At 39.6% G+C, this 20,624-nt stretch overlaps 2 protein-coding genes across 3 annotated transcripts in view; one reads left to right on the forward strand and one right to left on the reverse strand.

Moving 5' to 3' along the window:
- LOC110983136 (prolyl 3-hydroxylase 1-like) overlaps window positions 1-9,880 on the forward strand; it is a 42,061-nt gene extending 32,181 nt beyond the window's left edge. For both annotated transcript variants that reach the window (XM_087130977.1, XM_087130978.1), the window contains exons 6-10: window positions 2,962-3,876; window positions 4,910-5,005; window positions 5,850-6,000; window positions 6,872-7,059; window positions 7,645-9,880. In XM_087130977.1, the coding sequence (XP_086987103.1) occupies window positions 2,962-3,876; window positions 4,910-5,005; window positions 5,850-6,000; window positions 6,872-7,059; window positions 7,645-7,878 (1,584 nt within the window). In that variant the 3' untranslated portion in view covers window positions 7,879-9,880. The remainder of the gene's footprint in view (window positions 1-2,961; window positions 3,877-4,909; window positions 5,006-5,849; window positions 6,001-6,871; window positions 7,060-7,644) is intronic.
- A 2,413-nt stretch (window positions 9,881-12,293) lies between these two features.
- LOC110990759 (uncharacterized) overlaps window positions 12,294-20,624 on the reverse strand; it is a 58,398-nt gene continuing 50,067 nt past the window's right edge. Inside the window, exons 25-34 of the mRNA XM_087131451.1 lie at window positions 20,231-20,382; window positions 19,793-19,928; window positions 19,482-19,631; window positions 17,922-18,030; window positions 17,058-17,134; window positions 16,435-16,569; window positions 15,967-16,101; window positions 15,357-15,508; window positions 14,714-14,849; window positions 12,294-14,232 (exon numbers count right to left, since the gene is read on the reverse strand). Of these exons, the coding sequence (XP_086987577.1) occupies window positions 14,161-14,232; window positions 14,714-14,849; window positions 15,357-15,508; window positions 15,967-16,101; window positions 16,435-16,569; window positions 17,058-17,134; window positions 17,922-18,030; window positions 19,482-19,631; window positions 19,793-19,928; window positions 20,231-20,382 (1,254 nt within the window). The 3' untranslated portion in view covers window positions 12,294-14,160. The remainder of the gene's footprint in view (window positions 14,233-14,713; window positions 14,850-15,356; window positions 15,509-15,966; window positions 16,102-16,434; window positions 16,570-17,057; window positions 17,135-17,921; window positions 18,031-19,481; window positions 19,632-19,792; window positions 19,929-20,230; window positions 20,383-20,624) is intronic.

The following is a 20,624-nucleotide window of genomic DNA, read 5'->3' on the forward strand; positions in this document are numbered from 1 at the left end:
ACATATACATCAAGCAAGGTTTTTCATGCTTAAACAAATTTTTCGCTTACAAGCAGCACTGTGAAATTGGCCCCTGTTCATGTAGGTACCAGTATGTTTTTAATAATGTCTGCCGTCTTTGACAACTCAAAGTTATGTGTGTATGTAAAGTAGGGACAGAATTTCACAACACGCATACAATTGTTAACTTTGACCTGTAAAAAACAGTATGCCGGAATCAGTGCATGTTGACATTAGAATCTATTGGACAAGTACAGTACATGCGCATGCATTGAAAACCAGGAATTTTGTTCTGTATTTACATGTACATGTACCAGTGCATGTTCTTAAGACAGGGTTTTTTCCTTGAAGGCTTCGACATACCATTCCAGTTCAGTTCCTTTAATTTAATTTTTTTATAGCCTTGAAACAAAAAATGTTTCGGTGTCATTTGTTGGGGGAATCTTTCAACCCCAGCTCCAAAAAGGTTTATGAAGATGGTGTTTTGCTAAAGTTACATGTACATGTAGAAATGTATTCTCAGCCAGCTCAGTATTGAATATCTTTCTTTTAAGTTTTAAGTTCATATTCCTTGCAGCTACTGTGTACTTCTTGTCTTGCCGGTTGATTGTTCTTTGAGGAGTGCTCAATGTATTCCAGTCTTGGCTAGTGCGGGTACATGTGTCCACCTTTTCCTTTGTTGCATGGTGCAGGAACGGGCACCAGTACATACATGTACATGTAGATGTAGGTGAACAAATTGAATGTTCTGCTGTAAGCTTCAAAGTTTTTGATACCAAAAGCAACAATTTCTGACAACTATTTTGGAAGAAAATAAACATTACTTTAGGGTTGCATTTCTAGAGTTGCAACTGAAGGGTGGAGCATTCCCTCTGTAGATGCCAGGGTTGTTTCCAACCGTACATGTTGTTGAATCATTTGGACAAAGCCCACTGTTCCTTGCTGTAGCGTCCATTATGTGTATACATGTACATTGCAGTCAGTGGTATTGAGACCAGTGCTTGCTGTCAGAGCAAAATTTACATTCAGACTTTCAGTTGGTTCCTTGAAGTGATGTTTTACTGTTACATGGACATGGGTTGACTGGCAGAGATCAAGAACATTGTGAAAGAGTGTCCATTCATCTACATGCACATGCGTTTGCATTTACAAATATACATGTACCAAAAAGCTGGAATACTGCCATTTTTGAAAGGAAAACTTCAAAGTAAAGAAATGGAGATTAGAATCTTTTAGCTTGGACGTTTTGTAGTTTTTAGTTTTAAATGAAAAGTGTCTGAACAATGTTGCCAAATAAAGCTACACCTGTTTAGTTTTGTTGAAAATGTGGCTTGTTTCTGTAACTGATATTTATTGTTTTCAAACAGGCTTCTTTTAATTAATTACTTAATGGGTTTGCAGCATAGCCCCAAACAAAACACAAAGAAAGAACAAAGCAAGTACCAAAAGACCTCCAATATTTTGGGTAGCAAATTAGTGGGAGAGAGATTTTGGACTGGTGAACCTCTGATATCTCATTGTGGATAAAATGCTACATATACGTGTCTGTCATCACTAAGAACAAATTCCTTTTTTTGCTTGGTTAAGCTGGGTACCATACAGGATCTGGTCAGCAAAGAATAAATTCCATCGGCTGGTTCTTTTTTTTATTATTTTGTAAGTTAAGAAATGGGTCACCTAGGAAAAATATAATACCAAAACAGGATTTTACCTTATATCATATTGACAAAAAGGAACTAAAAAAAATTAAATGTGGTGGTTTCTTACTTGTAGCTCTAATTATCTAGAATCATGCTTTAGAAGCAGGTCATATGGAAATGATAGGTCATCGATTCACCTTTGACCTACTCGTGGCTGATCATGTGATTTGGAGGAGTCTCGCATTTGGGTGTAAGTGTGTTTCCCACAATTTGTATTTCTCTGGACATGAAATTAAGAAAATTGGAATTGCAGGGTTTGTAATTGTTTGAATAGAATAAGACTCTGACATTTGTTGGATATAAAGAAAGAAAATTACAAAATGTGATGTTGTGCATTCACTTGGAGTATCTGCTGTTTTGGCATGCGTTTTGAACCTGCAATTTCATTGGCTGGTGAAATGCACATAATACAGCAAAGGACCAATCAAGGCCTGACATCTCAAATATTCTTGCAAAGTTCAAAGTTAAAAATTCATTAACAGAAGGAAATGTATCTGAGCAGTCACAGTGCTCATAGAGAAAATAAAAATCTTTGCATATATTTCTACATTCGTGAAGCTCACTCACATTTGAATGGAGGCTCTTTCACTTTGCAATTTTCTTCGTATCCAGCTTCAAATGCAGGGGACCAGTGATAGCAGTGGGGGCATATCTCACACCATACAAAGCAGATATATGTACATGTAGTTACATTGTAGTCTTTTTTCAAGCACAGGAAACTGGTGGTGTTGCTCAAATTTCTAACTCAAGACAGAATCATTTAAACTTGAGATGCAAAATTCAGAATTTCCCTAATGACTACAGTGATATTGAGAACAGTTGTTAGTTTTGTATGGAACTGTGGATTTGCCTCTGTAGCTATACCCTCATAAAGGATTAATTTATGAATCATAAAATTACATGTATGATTAAATAATCGAGTTTGCATGATTGGGGATCTTGGGATCCACATCGTTTTCATGACATCTGCAGGACTGCTTTCTGTTGTATAATGTTGAAAGGTGTTAAGAATATTTCTAACTCCTATTGTGCTATTTTAAACTGTCGTTCTTAGTGGTGGGTAAAATTTTTAATTCTTTAACATACATGTATGAAATTGATTTACATTGGATGCTTAAGGATTTTTATAAGATGCAGTTTTCCATTTGTTATGATACACATGTAGAGGAGAAAGTCTGGTAGTGATTTTTGAAAGTAACCAAATAAATTAAATCACCTTTTCGGTTTACTAGAGTGAGATTTCTGTCTTTCCTCTTCACAGTATTTAGAAGAGCATTACCGGAGCACAGCTCAGGCAATGCTCTACCAAGACCAGGCAGAGCCTATTAACCCAGACGAGGTCCTCCTGGGTGCGGAGATCCTGGAAGCCCTCCAAACTGGCCAGAGCTTTGCCGAAAACCATGGCGACGACACAGAAGAGGTCATGACCCCACCCGAGGAAATCTGGGCCGATTACACAGACGAGGAAGAGGAGGAGGTGGATGTGGAACACTTCCCAGAGAACTATTTTGAGAAGCCGGAAGAGATTTGGCCAGAGGATGAATTTGTTCTGATGGACGAGGATGACTTTGGAGACGAGCCTGTGAAGGAGTACTCTCCAGAGCCAGGAGTTCTTTATGGAGAAGATGATGAAGAAGACGAAGAAAGGACTAGAGATCATTTCTTGGATGCAAACGAGATGGCAGCATCTGATGAAGACAAGGAGAGAACTTCAAATCCTGAAAAATTCGGCCCGAGAAGCGAAATGAAGAAGGATGATTTTGTTGATCCCAATTTGGGTTACCGTGTTGACGACAGCGGCATCAAGTGGCCAAGCATTAAGGATGATAGTCAGGCCGAGAAACGGCCGGAAGTTCCAAGCCAGAGGACAGATGGGTCCAGGAATGATGCAGATGATGTGATGGAAGGGATATCAGCACTGGAAGGTCTAAAGAAGTCCTTGTCAAAACAGGATTTATTTCCCAGTGGTCCACCGCGGGCGGGGCCGTCCATACAGGGGCGACGCTACATAGAAGATTTTGACAATGAGCAGGTGATCGAGGAGCCAAGTTACGTGCCATCACTGGACGGCGTAAAGCTGTACATGAACGCTGCCATGCTGAACGGGACAAAACGCATGGCTGCAGACAAACTGGCAACACAGATAGAATGCGATAATTTGATCAAGCTAATGGATGTAAGTGATATGAACTTAATGAGTAGCACTGCTAAATTTAAGTGAGATAGGGACCACTTTCATTCCATTCTTTGCAGAGTCTTTTTGTGATAGTCCTCAGCTGTTAGCAAAAAATTCTACTCCGAGGGAGTGGTAGGGAAGACTATTAGCAGAGGATTCCATGCTGACAGGCCCTCACAGGTCCGTGTCAGTGTAAGCAGGGACAGGTGATCAGACGCATTCGTGTTGAGTTGCTGTTGAACGCTCATATAATGTGCACAGGGAAAAAGCTGCATGGAAAACAGGTCTCCAACCCAAAGTTAATGTGATGTGTATTTGGAATTTGGTACTTGGATAGCTCCCGCTGTCCTGCTTGATGCAATCCCATCTATGGAATTTGTTCTACGTCAGAATTCTCTTTTAACTGTGTCAAGATGCATGCACGTACATGTACTTGACCCAGGTTGGAATCTAGCAATTGTTATCCCCTCATCATGTGGCCGTGCTTAAGCCTTGATCACAAATAAGCTCTATTCTTCCATTTGTCATGGGCTCCCCACATGCCCATTTGTACGTGTACATCATGGCAATATTTAACCGGTGAGGGCTCTTGAGAGACTTGTATACCCATTCTTGGGCGAGTTTCTTGCTCGTAGATACTATGCGTGTACATATACATTGCTTTTATATACTCAGCATTTGTGCACATTCAGATGAAGGTTCTTGGAGAGAAGTCATGCATTCCCGGCTGTCATAAATGGGACAGTTCACACTTAATATTCACAGAAAGTACTGAAGTAAAAAAGAAATTGGTTGCACTGGGAATATCTGGATTTTCATTTTGTAAACTTTTCATTTTTTTTGGGGGGGGAATCCATGCTGGTCCAAATGTAACATTTCCTCAAAATGGTTTTTCAAGATGGCAAAAGGATTTTCCAAGTTCCGAGATGCTTCTGTGTGAAGATGAAAAAGAGTTCACTGAAACTGTTTAGCAGGGACTGTGTCTGTTCTTTGTGGAAGTAATCATTCCACTTGATGTGCCTTTTCTTGGTAGATTGAATCAAAGATGGGTGATGGTTATAGCGGCAAGGTCTACCCTCATACCAAATATGAATCCTTCGAAGGGATGACAGTCCTAGTTGCTGTCAAGGTGCGTAGCTACATGCATATCCTGCTGTTCAGTTTTGTGTGTGATTCACCGTAGCTGGTGGTTCTAATCTCTCTGAACTGAAGATGTCTTCTATCTTCAGGTTCACCTTTACATTGAAGCTCCAGTTCTATTGAACAAATGAAGAGTTATCTTCCATCACATTTGAAATAGGCATACAGTACATGATGCAAACTACATGCACACGAATCACGGTCATAACTACAATTTGGTATACTGGTACATGTACTTAGTCCAAAACATGCCATGCATGTATTTTCACTGGGCTCTGCTTCTTAAATTGCACCTTTCAATTTTTGCAAACGTTACAAAGAATCTGTAAGTAACATGTACATGTACTCACAGATAACATATAATACATGTACATACAACGCTTTTTTCCCATGTGCTGTGCACAGCATCTGTAATTGGGCAGTGGCTAGATGCATTGTGATTGGTTAGAGATGTACATGTATATGCGGTACGGGTCAGCTTCACACCTGAGTGAACCCTTGCAGTTTTGCCGTCGCCCGCAACCACACGATTGTTCTCAGCCCTCCTCGGAACTTCCCCTTTCTCACTCAACACTCACACATTTTCATTCTATTGAAATTCTTCAAGGGGAGCTATTTTTTTCAAGGGACGTGCGAGGCCTCAAACCTCGAAGGGTACTTAATTGTGGATGGCGCTGTATAGTTTGAACTTACATACATGTAGTAGTTTTATTTTTAGACATCTTGTCGTGAAGATGCCAGTGCCCTGCAGAGAGGGGACTTGTATTCATGTTTTTCGAATGCTTGTAAAATTTACTGAATTTGTTTTCAATGTTTGTCGTTTTTTTCTGAAGGCTGCCAAAGTTGGCCGAGTACCATTGGTTCTACCCGCCACGTACATGCACTTGGCGGAAAAGAGTCGCATCTTCTTGAAGAGGTACTTCACGGTGAAGGGGGAGCTCTACTTCTCCTTCTCACATCTCGTGTGCCGGACAGCTGAACCAGGTACATGTATGACTCAGTATCAAAGTACAGATGGGTTTAAGATCATTTCAGGGAGATGCTAGTGAACACCAGTCCTCCTCTACTGTTTCCCAATATAAATTTACATGCAGTAAACATGAGCATTTTACACTTGTCTGTTAGACACTGGTCTGACCTCATTGAGCAAACAGTAGCATCTCTCACAAGGGAAATGGGTTTTGAATAACATGATTAGCTATGCAAACGTGTAAAATCTGAAGCTCTACATGGTGGATTATACACAGTTACTGTTCAGGGAATGATTAGGGTAGAGTCAGGAATTTGGATTGGCCGTTTTCCCTCCCAAAAATAGCTCTGTCTAGCTCTCTCATTTTTTTTTTTTTGCGATTTAAGTAAATGAAAGGTTTTTCTGAAAATTGGTTGCAACACTTCTGTACAACAAAACATCGTAAACACTTGAGGAGTTGTGCTTTAAAAAAAGTAAGGAAGGGTACCTGTGCAGGTTATTCAAAAGTGATTTTCACAATTATCTGGTCATTAGCTGGCAATTTGCAAGTCAAATCAGCTGTATGTCGACATGTAAAAGGATAAATTTTGCCAAAGCTGTAGGGATGCCTTTGGCATGGATTATTTGAAGACATATAGCTCATGTTACAAGACCACATGACATGTAGTTAATCGGTGATCACTTGCCATTGCAGTTACTACTATGATAGCTTCATTCAAACATTTTTCTTCACAACTTTGAAGTTTTCAGTGCAGCATGGGCCCTTTTAACTGAAGTTTAGGGTTACATATGGTACACGTACTTCAGAGAAATGTTACATCAAAAGAAGTCTCTCTTTGAGGAAATGAACTCAATACTCTTCCCCATTTGTTCTTTGGTGGCCAGATTCTACACCTTCCAGAACAGACCTCAGCCACCCAATCCATGCAGATAACTGTAACTTAGACGATGCCCACGTGTGCCACAAGACCCCGCCCGCCTACACATGGCGGGACTGGAGCGCCATACTCTACCTCAATGAAGACTTTGAAGGAGGGGAATTCGTGTTTGCACACCCCAACATGACCTATCAGGTATGTGTTGAAATGTGTTTAGAGGGTGTTCGAGGACAAAAGGGGTTGCATCCAATTGGCTGCGGTTGCGGGAAATAACTGCACCCGTGACAGAGTACTGACGTGAACACGTCATGCACAGTTATATGTGTAAAATACATTAGCCAGAGAACCAGCGTGTGCACTCTATTGTGAATCGCCCCTATTAGAGCTCAGTGTAGCCAAAGAATGGCATCTGCATTGGCCAGAGACTAGACTCAATACAGTGGCTGCACCAAGCCGTGAGAGTTTCAGAATGAGGCGAGCAAAGAGCAAGATAGAAATACTCCTTGGAAGTAAACAAATGTAATGTCTTCTTTCTGTTACCTCTACCCCTAATCTAACTCTACCATTCCTTACCCTTACCCCTGTGCCCGCTCCTGCCCCTACTTCATACCCCCGTGTTTGCACCCCACACCCACATATATTTCTGGTGTTTCTTTACCCTCCCCCTACCCTTACTCTCACCTTACCTCTACCTTGTTTCCTCACCATCCCATCCCAACCCTCCTCCTTTACCCCCACCCTCTCACCAACCACCCTTACCTCCTACCCCTGCCCCCATAGGCCCATTTAAAGCCCAAGTGTGGCCGGTTGGTGGGCTTCTCTGCCGGTGAGGAGAACCTCCACGGTGTCAAGGCAGTCCTGTCCGGCCGTCGGTGTGCTCTAGCTCTCTGGTTCACCGAGGACCCGCGTTACCAGGAGCAGGAGTTCAACAAGGCTGCCGTCTTGTTCAGGGAAACTTGGGAGGAGCAGGAAGCCATGAAGAAGAGTCGAGGGGCGGCAAGGACAGAGTTATGAGAATAACTCAACATTTATTACATGTCTAAAAATTGGGGGGTTTATTGGGACTTGATTCAGGACATGGCAGAGTGCTGGTCAAATTGATAGCAATTTATTATGTATGGGAAACATCATCAGGGATAAGATGGGAATTAATCTTCAGAGGCTGAAAAAGTGACAAAACATCATCTGAAAGTAACTATGCTGTAAATAAAGTACAAAACATTTTATATGTTTGGAGAAGTTTTTATCAGAAAGGCTGTCTTTTTTCTCTTTATTGACTTACATCATGGTGACTTCCATTCCACAATATTGCTGCACGAGAGGTACAAAATGACCGTATCATGATTTTATTTGAAGATAGTTTGACAGCAACGCAAGAGGCTGATTTTGTGCAGTACACTTATTTTAATGTTTTAAAAGTTTAAATATCAAAGGTAAGAAATGATAAATTGGAGTGAGATTTGCTCTCCATGACTTGTGTAAACAAAACTTTGATGTTAGAAATTATATGCAATAATTTAACACTTCGAAGGATTTATCTTGATACCACAGAAAATGAAATGAAGAAAGCAGGAGTAACTGAAACTATTCTTTAGTTACTCTAAGAATGGCCATTCACACTTGCACCTGGCGTTGTCTGTCATATCATTAATGAAGACTGTAGGCCTGCCCATCTATCTGATGGGATTACAAGATTAAACGTGATCGTTCAAGCGTGGCAGAGCTTGACGTCCAAGTGTACATGTCTCAGTTTTCTACAGAAATGTATACCAATCCGATGAGATACATGTACCATCACTTTGGTGACTTCAGTAGTGGATTTCCTTGTATGTGCTCTAGTTACACCCTGCAAAGCCATCTTAAGACCATCACCAGACCTCCAGTCTTAAATCAAGTTACAAGCCATTCAAATGAGCTGCATCGAAATCGTTTGATCCTTTGTCACGTTGTTAGGAGTCTTGTTTCCTGGTGGATCTGTGATTGTCTCGACAACGGTGCTGCTTTCTTTTAGATTAGTTATTAAAACCCTGGGAATAGACCTATCTTCTTCATGTTATAAATACGGACCGTCCGAGTTTGCAGAAACTTCATCTTAAGCTAGGTATTAAACAACTGTTGCCATGGTATTAGTTTGGTGTTTAAACGTTTTTAAAGTAATAGGTGTCGGCAGTTTTTAATATTTTTGAATCGTTGTAAATGTACCAAGGGCCAGCCATGCTTTGCCAGAAATTGCGTAGCAAAAACGATGACTGACGTAAATCAACAGCGTTTTGCAAAGCCATCACTTGCCATCGCTCGCCATGACAGAATCTGCCAATGATACACACTGCACAGTGAAGAAAGACATGTTGAAAAAAAGCAGACTTTCAATGTTTATGCCGTCCATCGTATCATGCTTCATGCCAAATAGTCTCCATTGTCAGATGCTACAGTAGCATCGTCGTACGAGTAAAATGCGCGTTGGACCTTTTTTGTTTAATGTCCATACCTCAGACCAACTAATTAAATCGGCTTGTTTGAAATAGTGTGCCATTATTTATATATGTGTATTTTTATTGCTTAGAGTAAGGCAGAATTTGGCTGTTTGAAATTGATTCTTACCTCATGGCCCTCTGCCAAAGACAGTGACAGTGAGTTAAAAAAGCATGTTGCCATCTTAGCGGATGTTGCTATATTCAGAAAAGCAGAACTCCTTACACTGCCAAGAGGAACACATACATGCGCAGTGTTTAAATAGGTCATTGTGTGTGGGTTATCATTCGTTTTCAGCATTTCATTCAGCGAGTTCTGTTTTCGTGCCACGTTGTAATTTTTGTGGTTTCATTGTTTGTTTAGACGTTTTCAGTTTTACATAACGATTATTTTCTTGAAGTTAAATCTTGCTCCGGATGTGGCTAGAAACGCAGTTAAACGCAACAGCATGCTTTTCATTCCAGAACGATTTTTGCACAAAATTACAATTTTAATTTTGATATTCAAGAGCGCAATGAATTTCAGGATGAAAATTGTTTTCTTTCATTAAAGAATGCCAGTACGTGTGCAGGGCACCCGGCCCTGTCAGCGTAGCAACCCTATCTTACTACCCACCGCTGTAAACCAGGCTTTCCCACCAACATGGCGACATTCGAACCGTGGAAGTAAAATGTCACCGTATTGTGTAATAGATGTACTGTTTTCGTGCCACGTTGTGATTTTTGTGGTTTTATTGTTTTTTGTTTAGAAGTTTTCAGTTTTACATAACGATTGTTTTCTTAAAGCTAAATCTTGCTCCGGATGTGGCAAGAAACGCATTAATCGCCACAGCATGCTTTTAATTCCAAAACGATATTTTGCACAAAATTATAATTTTAATTTTGATATTCAACAGCGCAATAAGTTTTAGGATGAAAATTGTTTTCTTTCATTCGAGAATGTCAGCGTGTGTGCACGGCACCCGGCCCTGTCAGCGTATCAACCCTATCGTACTACCCACCGCTGTTAATAAACGAGGCTTTCCCACCAATATGGCGACATTCGAACCGTGGAAGTAAAATGTCACCGTATTATGTAATAGATGTGCCACACTTATAAGTGAAGTGTAACGTCGATAACGCATTTTATTGACTTTTTCCATTCAAAACTCTGTACAGCCACACACGTGATGAGGATATTAAACAACAAGCCCGGTAATAAACTGGAAAAAAGGTAACAGAAGGACCATCCGGAATTTAAACCAGAGACATCGTCCACACTTTACCTTTCCCTTATGCCTAATGGAAGGGATGGCTTTCCCGATCTGCTCCATACGCTGGCATTTTCTTATTCGTGACTCGGCTGTAGCCGGCATGAGCACTAACATCTTCGAGCTGACGTAAAGAGAGTTGGTTTGTTGTAAAATAACCTACCTTTCAAAACAGTCAAACCTCCGAAATAGGAGCACTGTTTTATACCTTTTGCTTATAACAAAGATTAATTAGGTCCCAAATTCATTATTTTTCATTGATGTTTAGGTTATAAGTTTATAAATAAGGTAATGTCGAAAGTCCGAAGGACCTCTTATTCGTGAGGTTCGTCTGCACCGAACTATTTCCATTACCGTATTGCGAATTTTATGCATCATCCTGCGAGCTTGGTTACGATTTGTGGTTTGTGATCACTATTATTGCCGTTGTTTCTGCAACTTCAAAATTTAAGATGTAACTTAGACAAAAAAAGGCTTGTTTCAATCACAGGACAATTTTTGTGTCTATATTTTATGATACCAACAATGAATATTGTTACTTTTGCGAGGTTTGTAATGTTGAAATATGTACATTTCTTAGGGGTGAGCGTTTATATCCGTTTGTTTGCGTTGCCTTATCTTTACTGATAAGGTAGTAACTTTGTTTGATTTTGCAACAAGAAGACATCATCTTGCTATTTAATTGTATGTTCCTGTTTTTACATCTGGAAGTACTTGTAAATAAAAAAATATGAATTGAATATTTTGGTTGTTTTGTGTTTGTTACAGTCTTCATTTTCAAGATCAGAGAGATTCGACATAGCGCTAATGTATACGTTAAAACATGAATATTGAAAGTTTAAAAAAATCCCTGTGCACATTAAAACAAAATACAACTTCACATCAAAGCATTTCAAGTAATCACGCATGTAACAGTTCCATGAAATGTTTCTACCCTTCCTCAAGCTATCTGAATGGACTTCAGCTTGAAAAACGAATCGATATTAAAGAGTATCTCAAAGGAAAACACGTTTTCTCTGACTTTATCTGTTCAAATAAATATGGAAGCATCCACCAGCCTCGAACTGGCATGGCAGTAACGTCAGTTTGATATTGGACATTCTTGTAGGTTTGCACAGCGAATGTCTGATTTTTCTCAACACATAGGATTATACAGGGAATGTCCAATGTCAAGACAAATATGATATACCCTGTAGAAACCTATGGGAGTGTCCAATGTCCAATATCAAAGTAACTTTACTGTCATCGAACTGGCAGCTTGTACAATCGCGCCACAAACGCTTTTTCCAATCGCATGGTACTGACTAACGCAGCACGCCCAAAATCAGTGCATCACTGAACCGGCTGTTCATTGATTGTGTAAAGCTGCCAGATCGAGACTGTGCATGATTATAGCGGCAGCGTGCAAAGAGCGAATGGTCGTGCCTCAGTGGCGTAACTAGGGTACATTTATCATGACGGCACGGGGGGGGGGCTCGTGAAACAACATGGAAAAACTACCAGTAATTTCCACGAACGCTACGTGTAGAAAACACATATTATCGAGGAACTGGATTTGAAAGTCGCAGAATATGCCCGATTACCGTTATCTAACTCCCAACTTTCTGAATATTTACAGAAAATCACACAATTTTTACACAGGACAAGTCGTTTTCAAAGAGTTCCTAGTAACGAAACATACAAAGCATAAAGGGTTTCACTCAGTACGTTTGCACTACATTTAAGCTTTTTTATTAGCATCTGTATACACTGAACTGATTAACATGTACACCACTACTGTGCCCAGCACAAACGCCTGATTTCAAAAGCATGTTCTTACAAATACGCACAAGATATTGCTTCTTTCGATAGACTTTTTATCACACATTCAACGCCTTGCATCAAAATGCTAGTCATTTCATGTAAACACCTATTTATGATAATCTTGTTTATAGTTTTGTTAAAAATTCCGTTGCTTTTGAAAAAACACACACACACATCTGAATCCATCCATAGTGTTTAAATTCACGCTTTCTGAAGTTTCTGCATACCTTGCCAACAACAGTGATCCTATAAACATAGATAGCAGAACAGTGCTACGTTGAGTCGCTTTTATATCGTACTTCTATCTATGTTTTTATATGTTTCACGTACATTCAAGCGATTATTACCAGCTAAACCTGCAATATAATCCGAAAACTTTGATATTTGGAACAGCGCAAAAATCAACATGCTAAACCACGATCACAAGCATTTCTTCATGGTGGTAAATATTTTGACCGTGGGAATAAAATAAATTTATTCGTTGAAACAATCGGTGAAGTGGCAATACTACCCAAAACAAGCAAAACTTAATGAATTTAATATTTTCCTATGCATAAAAGCTTGGTGGACTCAAAACTACGTCTTTGATGCGTTATGAACCTCAGTTGCATGCATTTGAATTTTTAAATTTCTAACTACAGACTTTTCACTGCGTTGGTGTTTTTCATAGGAAAATGCATTAAATCAAAACAGAAAAAAGAACAGCAACTTCAATATAGTATATCATTGCCATTTGTTAATGTAGTTGAAAATGCAAACTAGACAGCTCTACTGTTATGCCACTCTAAACCTTCTGAATATCTGTTGGCAATTTGATTCTTTTCCCACAAAACCATAAAATATCGTGGGAGAGAAAAAAATCACGCAGCATAAATGGTTACTTTTGTTACGTTTACGTAAAACATTTACTTCCAAGCCTTGTGCATTACCAACTGAAAAAAGTATTTAAGTCTTAAGAAACACTGACCTCTGAGTAAACATTACAATGTGCTCTGCACAGCCTAGAGATGAGTAATTTAAAAGGGGAAACCACTATCCCGATATTGTTTCTTTTTTACATGTGGCCAAAAGATTCAACGGCTCGCGTCGAAAAATCCCTGCCATTCCGGGTAAATAGCAACCAACTTGACCTTGTTCTTAGGCTTGAAGATTTTCCTAGGTCTCCAGAGAAAAAACATCCAAAAATAGTCGTACTATCGAACTTTGTCCCTTCTGTTGCTAACATTAGTGATCTAACGAGTTATTAAATAGGGGGAAGTGAAAAGTCAAAATCGCATTTTCAAAAGGTTCATGTAAGGTTCACGTGTGCGCTAAACTAATGCGCATTGGATAGTTTTCAAGTCGAACATATCATAAAGACATTTATTAACACCTGTCTTTGTGATGTAACTAAAAAATTTGAACCTCAGGATTATCAAAGTCCCAAAGGCACGAACTTTGCTAATAAGGTTGATGGTGTAATGAATTATGTCACCGAATGAATTGTTATACTATACTAACGTGCGTATTTAAACAATCTGTAATTTAATTCCAAATAGCAAAAACCGCGAACTTTGCTAAAACAGGTATTTACAGCGGTAGATGTTCTACTGCCGCAACGACCTGGATTCACTGAATGAATGGTTGAGTCACAATAGACCCAAGTCACTGAAATAGGAAAATATTACTTTAAATTGTGCGGTAAGCGGAGCTTTGGATTTCACAAAGTTGGAACCCTTTTCATCAGTTTACCAATGGTATTTGAGGTGAAGGTGTTGCTGCAAGTCAGCGTTCTACAGGTTGGCATAGATGACATTGGAATCCAAGTACAACTGAAGAACTTCATAGCACAGTGCGTAGTGCTCCTGTAAAAAAATGATCCCATTCCAATCGCATAATATACAAGTGGTTAAACATCATTGAAAACATTTGTTTAACATCTGAATATGGAACTGCTCAGGATTCTTGGTTACGCGAGAAAATATTTTGTCGAATCCTGAAAACCAATGAATATCACTGCACCAAACTGCACAGTATTATGGTCCCAGTTGCGACAACAAAATGGTATTCTCGGGAGTGAACGCTGGTTCCCTTCTATAATTTTTAAGCATGTTTGACAGCTTTTTCCCTTTTTCATTTAAGCCACAAGCCTTCGAATTGAATTCTTTTCAACTTTATAAAGGCATGCATATTCATGATTCATTTGGACAGACGCCATTAGACTTCTTGGAAGACACGCAGTGAGTAATCTTTTGATAAGGTGAAAAAGTGACATCAGGCTGAAATATGAAATGCATGGTATAAAATCAATACTCTTGAGATGCAGTATCTACACGGCAGACTTACCACTGAGTACATCATGTTTTGGTGTGCCATCCGGAGGCGGAACACGGCTTGAAACACGTCTACAACTTTCTCCTCTTTAGACTGTTCCAGAAGTGACATCAGAGCGAAGTAGACTGCACTGCGACCCATGCCATCGCTGCAAGGAAAAAATGTATTGATTGTAAATAAAAGAGTTTAAAATTCACTACCCAAGCTATCAGTTTTGTCATCAACTGCAAGAAATAAATTGTCATAGATATTCTTCCACAGACTTTCCTCAAAGCCGTTGTTTTCAGTTACCCTAGATAGAAAAAATATATATTGTAGCGGCAGAGCCGTGTGGTGGGCCCCTCCCGGTAAGCCCGGGAGACCCGTTGCCGCGGCGCCGGCGTAATAATGTTGTTAGAAGCACATTGTTTCGTAGAGTTTTTTTTTTTTTCGTCTGGAGTGAATGTCAGAAAACGTCTGCTGAAATGAATGGCCGAGAGCCAAAGAAACCTACAAGAAGGCCTGATTGTGTCTCAATTGTTAATGTGGACAGACCCAGCAGAAGTGGTCAACGTTACAATATATAAACATGCAAACTTGCTGCAAACTCCTACACAAAGTTCGTATTATGTCTCATGTTCTCACAAGAATCTCTTATCAGATCAACTTTACTAACATGCAGTGAGCCACGATAGGTGTGTCCTTGTCAAGCCACTCTTGAGTAAGTCCCATGAGAGTTAACATTCCTTGTAAGGAGGTGGGCGTGTCCTCATTGGAGGGCCAGTCCAAACACTCAAACTGGCAGACAGTGCGGGGTTCCTCTTCAGTCTGCAATTATAGTGAGAATTGAAGACGATTGGTTGCCAAGCTGAGGTTGAAAGTGCACGTGATTTATTCATTTGAGGCGATACCATTGGCCTTTTGAATCGTTTCAAATGACATGCAGTTTACACTTGTTTGTTGGCAGGAAAAATCTCTCATAGAACTTTATTTTAATAAACGTTTGATTTGCAATGAATATAAAACATTCGTATCCTGTAGATTTTTTTATTCAAAATACTTTCTGCACAGTACAACGGTATTGTGGAAGGTGGCCGGGGGGTGTGGGTTTCAATCTAAACCAAACCACCATAATGTCGGCCTTCGGTCTGAGCCTGCATGACTTACTCTCTCAACGTTTCCGTCGCATTGCTTTTTGCGAGTGGCTAGTAAAACTGTATTCGGCCATCATAATAAACTACTGGGTTTCTGGAAAAGAATTGGACAATGCCTTGCATTTTGATTACCTTGAGGTCCTTGTTTCTCAGAGTAAACACCCGTTGTATTACATTGTCATACTTGTTTGTCTCTTTTAGCTTGACAAGAAGTGGGCCAAATTCTATTGTCGAACCCTTTTTCTCTGGCCAGTACTGGCACATAGTCTGTAAAGCGAAACAAAAAGGACTTAACTATGAAAAGCAGGAATGAATAACAGAAAAACTTTAGGCGAAGAGAAACAAAAGGTTGTTTGAAATCTCCCAGTGTCTTGATGTCATCTCGCTTACACTTCAAAAAGTTTTGAATCTTTCGACCTTGCTTACCATTCACAGGAAAGTGTACATCCTAAGAACAAATAGGCAGAACCTTTTATAGTTTACTTCTCACAAATACGTCTGGATCGAAGTTAACAGCTCAATCAAGCACTGTTTTCGCTTTTTTATTGACGCACTTGTCAAACACAAATACAAACACGTGTATCTGCAATATGACTTTACCTCATTGGCTGGATCCAGCGGGTTCAACATGACAATGCAACCCACTTTGTAGTCATACACCAATCGCCAAATATCTGCTACGGTGTTTGGCATAGGCATCTGCGTACTGATATACATGCTCTTCTTGCGGTAGCCCTGTTTAAGTATGAAAATTTATATATAAAAGCCGAGCCCACCACAAGTTCCTGCAGGTATTTCTTTTTCATTTTTCTTCCTGCTTCTTTGTAGTGACTGCTTCTGTAAAGGAACTCCTAAAGGTGTAAAACCGAAATCATAACAGACTTGTGGAAGAACTTACATGAGCCCGGCTTCAATGATGGCAAGGTAGATCCTTTGTCCTATCACTTGTTTCATGCAAACTCGGATTTCAATTTGAAGTTTGGGGAGCTAATTGATGTCAGCATTCTAGGGCTAATGTTTTAGCCACAGTACAACTGATGCCTTGTGGAGTGGGATTGTTTTGACACTGTGGAAACCTCTAATACCTCATCGAAACTGTCTACAAATTTATTCTTTATGACGAAGTTTGTGCAGTGAAAGGGTAAAAATGCTGATAACATCCCGGAGCTCTGGACGACAATTGGCTGACATGTATTTGCAGCTAAAGTAATCGTCTAACTTACCGGTAGGAAATGTGCGTTGATGTAATCGGTGTCATTTTCATACACGCTCGTCATCAACACTGCCCGGGAACGTTGCTCTGTGGAAACAAGCCCAACCGGACGTCATTATCATTGTAGTACTTCCTGAATATGTTTCACTAATTACCCCAAGCACTCTAAGAGTTTTTTTTCAACTAATCATCAAATAAGATGGTAAACAATAATAAAGGATTGTCTTTGTTCTAGTTCACGTAAATAGCTCTTGACTTAAAATGAGATACGATGGTCAAGTGAAGGCATAGTTTGCGAAGTAAATGCACGTATGAAGTACTTTACTGAAACAACACGGTGTGTCGTTCCTAAACATATATACGACAAGGTATGTAAAACCATATTTAAGCGAAAGAGGATTCTTTCCCCCTCACAGCAGAATGCATTTAACCTCAGGACAAACATCAACCATTGCTCATTAACATTTCTCACCTCAAATTCAGCTGTGCAAATCTGACTTACTGGAAAAAAATGTATCATTAATTCATTACACTACAATAAAGAATCCACAGTATGGAGGACAAAAAGAAGTGTTTTAGGTTGCCCTTATTTAATTTTGAAAATTGACAAATAAGCATCAATAAATATTATTAATATTTCGTAAAGGAAGTTACCTCTTTCAGTCCCTTCACTTGAATTACACCAAAAATTTCTTCTTGATAGCAACATTTTGATAATCAGAGGTTTCGATGGCAAAAAGTTGAAGGCCCGTACAATGGAAAAGTTACAGAAAAAAAAACACTGTCCAAAGGGTACAAATGTGATGCAAACAGCGTCAAAACCAACAAGCTACAGAGACCCATCGAAAGTATTAATGCCAATATGCGCACTCACTTGCAGGGAAATCAGAGAATCGATTCTTGTTGACATTCTCAGTGCGCAGTCCAGTCTGCGCAGTTTCTCTCTCCACACTGCGCTTCATTGCCAGTAGTTTGCTCAAGGCCTATAATCAAGGGTAAAGAAACTCTTTTAATATCGAGGTACAATTGTTTCACTGTGATCTTCTGTCCCATTTTCGACTGCAACCTAATTATCTCGGACAACATGATGGGGGAAGTGGGATTTCCACTTCACCAGGGTCGAATTTCTTTCCATATGCTCACCAGAGGATTTATAAGCAGTTGTACTTTCGATTGAAAAAGACAGCCTGCTTTTTAATTGTACAGTAATCGATACAAACTGCCATACCAACGAAAGTAACACATGAGAAGAGGCACCCTGTTTCCACTGTCATCTCTTCCCATTTGCACTCTTTGTTCTCTGTTTCTTTTTGCAAATCACCGCCTCTCCCATTACCGATATTTATTGTGCTCCCGTAGTTTAAGTAGCCTTTTTGTGTTTTCTACAAGTACAGTTTGGGTGCATACCCTTTGTAGGTTATTATAAGCAATGACATTATCAAAAAGGCTACACGGCGTCAGATATTCATGCTCGTTTAAGAAGGGTACAACCGTCAGAAAACTGTCACTATAGGCTTTTCCGACCACTTTCAGCAATACACGTTTTGAAGTTAAATACTGGAGTTCGTCCCCCCAAAAAACCTCGCATTAGTATTCATGTAAACAAATTGTGGGTTTTTTTCATAGAAACCCGGTTTCCCCACGTCTCCATTCTGAAGTCATTTACAACATATAAACAGGTACAATTAAATAAAAGTCAATTGTATCAAATCTGAATTGCGGTATTTTGATCTACTTCAAACTTTAGTGATAATAATGTGATGTCGTTCATTCGCTTTGTTATTCTTTTCATGGTGACAAACATGCTCTTCATGTTTTCAGTGACATGAAAATGAACTTTGTTCCAGTCTTCTTGTATACGCATTTATTTTCCCCGAGAAAATCCACTTTGATAAAATGAAGGAAATCGCTTAATTCGGAGGAAGGATGTTTAAATTATTTGCTGATCTTTCAACGAAGATGAATGATCGAAAAGAATGATTGATTAATTAAATATTTCATGGCAGAGAGTATAAATTTAATGATGAATCATATCGTGTTCCCGGTCTTTTTTATCGGCTGCCTGTCCACAGTGGTCCAAACCATTGAACCAAATGAAAATATTAACTCTTACATATTGTATAAACAGAAAACCCAGTAAATCCTGTGATCTATTGACTACCTGCGACATTGTCCGTCATTCCCTCCTCATTTCCTCCCCCACAAACATCCCCAAATTGCGACCAAACAGTGACTTTACCACCGTGCTACACGACTAGCGTTTAATTAAAAATGAGTTTGAAGTTCTTCGTGAAACTTCAACTATTATAAGTAAAATTGGCTGGGGAAACGTATACCACTCTTTGCAGTTTGCATTAGTTCCACCATTAAATTGTTGGTCATACGTAAACAATTTTTTGTTTTGTGGACAAGGTTATATTTCACTTTCGGTTACCTCAAATTGTTTTTCCAAGCCCGTTTTCTTCACACCCTTTTCCTTGTTTTTCAGACCTGTCAGCTGACGACGAAGATCAATAACTTCATATGCTGTGTTACCAGTCATGGAGGCAGCTAGCAGGGCATCAAAGACGAATCGGTACTGCTCCTGATTATCAAACACAAAATTAATAAGATTAAAGAGAATCGTAATTTCTAAGACAAATTTGCCAATTTAAGTGCATTTTCGTTACAACTGTTCAATTTTAAAAGTTGAAAATTTCAAATTAAAATGCACATTTCAAAGCAAATTTAATCTCCTCTGCTTACTGGTGTTTGCACCATCTTGGTTCGTTTTTGTCTCATTCGATAGACGAAGCCAAGCACATCAACTCGACGCTGCATCTGCATCTGATCTAGCATGGAGTCCAGAGCGATGTATGTCCCTGTGCGGCCAATACCAGCGCTGGTCAAGAAAAAATGTGGCATTTGCTCAAAACTTGTTTAGAAATACTTCTATCACAATTCGAATAATTCTATAACCATATTCTAAGCCTAGAGAAAAAGTTCCATACAGTTCAAACGTCCAATCACCAAAGAACGGCAAACTGTAATGGAATAGAGATCTACCAGCACAATCCGGACTTTCTGGGACAATGATTGCCATTATTAGGCGGGATATACTTAACGGTTATTAAACAAAATTTGTATTTTAACATTGTGCAAAAACAACAGCGGCTCTGTGCCTAGCCGAAGTTGCCTTCCTACCTGCAGTGTATGACAGTTCGGCCCTTGTTATGTTCTTTGTTCACAACGCGCATGAAGTTGAGCAAAGTAGTCGGGTACTCAGGGGGTTCCATGTCCGGCCAGGTTTTGAAATGAAACTGCTTCACTGTACGGCTTCCTTCCTCACTGACAACCTGCAAGAATTTTGACGCCTTGAAAATGGTTTGAGGTAGCCAGAACCAGCCGAGAAATCTGAAACGTTATCATAAGTGATCTGACAAAACCCCTATATTGAAGTTTGATGTAGATTAGAAACATAAAATATTTACCCTCCTTATTTGTTATTATTAATAACAAGTTTTTTTTGGGGGGGGGGGTTCAACGGTGAGATCTCCATAATTAACCGGACACACTGTGCCAACGTACCACGGCTTCA

Source organism: Acanthaster planci, linkage group LG21, assembly GCF_054643075.1.
Source record: "Acanthaster planci isolate LZ-2023a linkage group LG21, COTS_SCS, whole genome shotgun sequence".
Lineage (NCBI taxonomy): Eukaryota > Metazoa > Echinodermata > Asteroidea > Valvatida > Acanthasteridae > Acanthaster > Acanthaster planci.